The sequence below is a fragment of the Buceros rhinoceros genome, unplaced genomic scaffold (assembly GCF_000710305.1).
Source record: "Buceros rhinoceros silvestris isolate BGI_N320 unplaced genomic scaffold, ASM71030v1 scaffold34252, whole genome shotgun sequence".
Lineage (NCBI taxonomy): Eukaryota > Metazoa > Chordata > Aves > Bucerotiformes > Bucerotidae > Buceros > Buceros rhinoceros.
The window spans coordinates 1-4,427 of NW_010398886.1; the positions used below are offsets into that span (position 1 = coordinate 1).

The following is a 4,427-nucleotide window of genomic DNA, read 5'->3' on the forward strand; positions in this document are numbered from 1 at the left end:
GGGGAAGGAAGGAGCAAGGGACTCTCAGAGTAGGTTATTGTACGGGTAGGATGACTGACTGAAAGTGTACCTGAAAGCGTGAGTAGATCGTGGGCCTTCCTCCAGGGGATGCATGCAGGACTTGTCCCCTGGGGACGCGCCAAGGAAAGATGTATCCTAGGTCCTTTCATTATGGCTTCAGAGAGCTAAAGGATTTGTCGTTTGGGATCTGTCTCCAGAATCTCCTCTCCACATAGACCCAATAAGGTAGACGTGAGGAGGCTAGAAGATACACGTTGTTTCTAATGAGGTCTCCCAAGAGCACTGTAGAGGAGAACTAAAGAAAGCCAACTTCTCTGGTAACTTCTGCTTCCATCTGCTTCCAGAGGAGTAGGTGGGGAGGGGTGGTTCTTACCTGCCACTGGATGATATTCTGCTCTTTTCCTACTGAATCTGTCACTGGTGGCTAATACATACTTGTGCTCCATCCCTTACCTCAAATCCACGTCAGCAAACAAGCACAAACCCTGGATTGAAGCGGAGTATCAGGGCATCGTCATGGAGAATGACAACACAGTCCTGCTTAACCCCCCGTTGTTTGCACTGGACAAAGACGCTCCGCTGCGCTATGCAGGTAGGTGGGCGACAGCTCTGGGGAGGGTGGGAGGCAAGGAGAGTCTTACGAAGAGGCAGAGACAGGGCGACATTCATGCCTGTGCTGGATTCTAGCTCTCTGCAGGAAACAATCACCTCCAAACCTTGTTCCGGAGGAGGTCCCCAGTCAAGTCTGGAGACAATTTGGGCACAGCTTGATTTAGGATGCTGTGAGCTATTTCCCTTAGGGAGAGAAATTGAGGGTGGAGCCAGCCACTTTTTGACGCAGTTCTGCTATTTCCAAAGATCACGTGCACAGCCCTGAGTCTGTGAGCACTGGAGAAAGCCAGTAGGGCACACTTCGTCCCCTCACAGTACGTACGAATCCCTGAAACAACAGACGGGGCTTTACAAGGGGTGTATTCCTGATGCTTGCTTAAGCTGTGCCTGGAGCTTCCTCACGCATCTTCCCTCAGCTTTGGAAAAAGGAGGAAAGGAGGAAAAGAGGCCCCTGTGAGCTGAACTTCAGGATTGAGGTGACCCTGTCTACAGTTCTGTGCACATCGTGCGTGTGTGGGTGGATGAGACATCACAGATTTTCATGCTGGGTCTGTCTATCTTCCATATATGGCCTGTTTCGCCTTCCTGAGGGATGCAGAGGAGAAACCAGGTGCGCCCTCAGTGCTGTGGCTGCGTAGCGCTAAGAAGTCTAGCTTGAGCCTTGTAACCCCTGATCTTTCTTGATGCTGGTCAGGACTCCTTGCTCTGGGAGTAGTCTCCGGTAGAGGGCAATCTACACCGTTAAAGGCCGTAAGAGATGGCAGGAGGAACTCCTAGGGATCCAAAACCAGACCAAAATGAGAGATCGTAATGAGAGAGAGAGGAGAGTGTAACTTAGAAAGGAAGAAAATATGGGAGGGGGAAGCAAGGGGACATAATGCACTCTCCTCAATGCTTTTCTTTCTCGCCTTTCTCTCTGCCTTTTTGGGCACCAGGTGAAATCTGTGGCTTCAGGATCCATGGGTCGGGGGTACCTTTTGAAGCTGTGATCCTGGACAAAGCTACAGGGGAGGGGTTGATCCGGGCCAAGGAACCAGTGGATTGTGAAGCACATAAGGAGCACACGTTCACCATCCAGGCTTATGACTGCGGAGAGGGACCTGATGGAGCAAATACCAAGAAATCACACAAGTAAGTCTGTGCAGTCATTGCTGCACGTTACAAAATGTGATCTGTCAGGGAAACATGACTGAGAATTGCTGTGAGAACACTTCTTTTAGCCAGAAATATTCTTCTCCAGCGTCGATACTATAACTCAACGTGTTGGTAAGACCCAAACAGAAATGTTCAGTGACCGAGGCGCATGAGGGAGTACAGTTGGATCTACGGGTGGTGGTTTGTGTTGTTGCACATAGGCAGGAGGTCAAGATTACGTTATCATTTCTCTTGCTCTTTCTCTGGGGTGGGAAACCATTGTCCAAGTTGCTGAGTGCTAACATTGCTGCATTGAAACCAAGGTCTCTTTCCTTGTCCTTCCCTCTGACGGCTGAAAATCAGACTGCCGCGCTTTAGGGGAGTAACTTCCACTGACATTTAGGTGGTGTATGGCTTGTAATCAGCCGATCAGTCCTTACTGATGTCTTTCTACATCAGGGCCACAGTGCACGTTCGAGTAAATGATGTGAATGAGTTTGCTCCTGTCTTTGTGGAGAAGTTGTATCGTGTGGCAGTGACTGAGGGAAAGCTGTATGACCGCATCTTGCGAGTGGAGGCCATCGATGGAGACTGCTCGCCACAGTACAGCCAGATCTGCTACTATGAGATCCTCACCCCCAATATTCCCTTTCTGATTGACAATGATGGTAAGAATCCGCACCTACCACGAGCATGTCACTCCCCCTTCCCTGCTTTGCTCCTTCTCCGCCAGTCCCATTTGCAGGTGGAGCAGTGCTACGTGAATTTTCTAGCACTGCTGATCTATCTCTCCTGGTGCAGAGATGCAGCAGCCATTTTGTGGGATGCTACAGAGCGTCACTGGGCAGGAGGACTCAAGCCCTCTTGGTTGATCAAAAATAACAGTCGTTTCTAGAGGGAACATCTTTTGAAGAGACTGTCTTTCCTCTCCCTTGATCTCTTTGTTTTGCTAACCAGGGAACATCGAGAACACGGAGAAGCTGCAGTACAGCGGAGATCGTCTCTACAAATTCACAGTGACAGCCTATGACTGTGGAAAGAAGCGGGCTTCTGATGATGCTGAAGTGGAAATCCAGGTGAAACCCACCTGCAAGCCCAGCTGGCAGGGTATGAAATCTTCAAACGCAGTTATGTCTTCCCTTTGCTTCTGCTGAACTACCGCTCAGTCCCACTCATTGTATGTACTCATTCCAATTTTTACGCGCAGATACACGGTTCGGTTCTGGCCCCAACCCATCCGTCCCATCTAAGGGGATGCAGCAGACACCTAAGTCTGTCGCAAAGCCACTGAAGGGCAATTCTAACATTGGAGAACTACTCCTTGGCTTACTGTCAGCTACTATGTATTTGATAAGGTTCACTGCATAAACTGCATTCAATGTCGAACGTTTTTGGGGGTGCTCATCTTGAGGATATTTGGCTTTTCCAGAGGTGGTGTATGACTACAGGTTCACCTCTGTCAATAGAATTAAGGGATAATCAAGACAGCTAAATATCGGCTCAGCCTGATAAAAGAGGTCGACAATCCAAGGAGTGATGCTACACTGGTTCTAGCTGTAGAATATGAGAACTGGGACTCTGTGCTTCCAGGAAATCTTCTACTGCGCTGGAGCCAGTGCATAAAGTTGCCCACAGATGCCACTTGTGTGTGTGCCAAATTTTCTGGCCTTGGGCCCTTGGCAGGTCCTAACCCCTCTCTTTCACTCTTCTTCATCAGGCTGGAACAAGAGGATTGAATACGCCCCAGGTGCAGGCAGCCTTGCGCTCTTCCCCAGCATTCACCTGGAGACCTGCGATGAGCCCCTGTGGAACATTCAGGCTACGGTGGAGCTGCAGACAAATCACGTGGCCAAAGGCTGTGACAGAGATAACTACTCCGAGAAGTCCCTACGCAAACTCTGTGGTGAGTTGTTTCTTTCCTGGGCTGAGTGCAGCTGTGGCACAACAGCCTGCCCCTTCCTGGAACCTTCTTGGAGAGGTTCCCAGTGGTAGCCCTGTGCCTCCCACAGCATAGATGCTGGAGGATGCATTCCTCAAATCAGCTGTGGACGCCAGCTCACATGCTAGGTGTCTTCCTGGGTTTGGAGGACACCTAGCTCACATGCTGCCTTCAGGGGCAGTGGGCACCCTGCCCCAGTTTACAAGCGGCTGTCCCTGTTTTGCTTGCTGGGAAGCCAGAGGCTTCTGTGCATTACTGCAGTGTGCAGAATCTGTGGGACGTCCCTGAGCACAGATGGAAAGGCCACCAGAAAGGAGACGGCCTATAGGTCTTCCTCTCCCTGTGATCTGGGATGTTGCAACGAGCCCTCTAGCACCCCCTTCATCTGTTCCCCAGTTCTCAGGCTCCTTATTCTCCTGCGCTGAGGTTCCTGACTCCTTCCCTTCCCGGCAGGTGCTGCCTCAGGAGAGATTGACCTGCTGCCGGTGCCTAGCCCCACGGCCAACTGGACTGCGCGGCTCTCGGTGCACTACAGCCAGGACAGCAGCCTCATCTACTGGTTCAATGGCAGCCAGGCTGCCCAGGTGCCGGTGGTGAACGGGCCGAACGCCCGTCAGGGGCTGAGCGACCACTTCACCCTCTCTGTATGGATGAAGCACGCTGTGGTGCCTGCCAAAGGCAGGCGGGAAGAGGAGACAGGGATCTGCAGCACAACACAGCA

General features: G+C 51.3%; 1 protein-coding gene across 1 annotated transcript in view; it reads left to right on the forward strand.

The window, feature by feature from the left end:
- The first annotated feature begins 495 nt into the window (after positions 1-495).
- The window catches only part of CLSTN3 (calsyntenin 3), an 11,880-nt gene continuing 7,948 nt past the window's right edge, over positions 496-4,427 (forward strand). The window contains exons 1-6 of the mRNA XM_010131271.1: positions 496-613; positions 1,569-1,764; positions 2,227-2,435; positions 2,725-2,874; positions 3,485-3,670; positions 4,160-4,424. Coding sequence (XP_010129573.1) covers positions 538-613; positions 1,569-1,764; positions 2,227-2,435; positions 2,725-2,874; positions 3,485-3,670; positions 4,160-4,424 — 1,082 coding nt within the window. The 5' untranslated portion in view covers positions 496-537. The remainder of the gene's footprint in view (positions 614-1,568; positions 1,765-2,226; positions 2,436-2,724; positions 2,875-3,484; positions 3,671-4,159; positions 4,425-4,427) is intronic.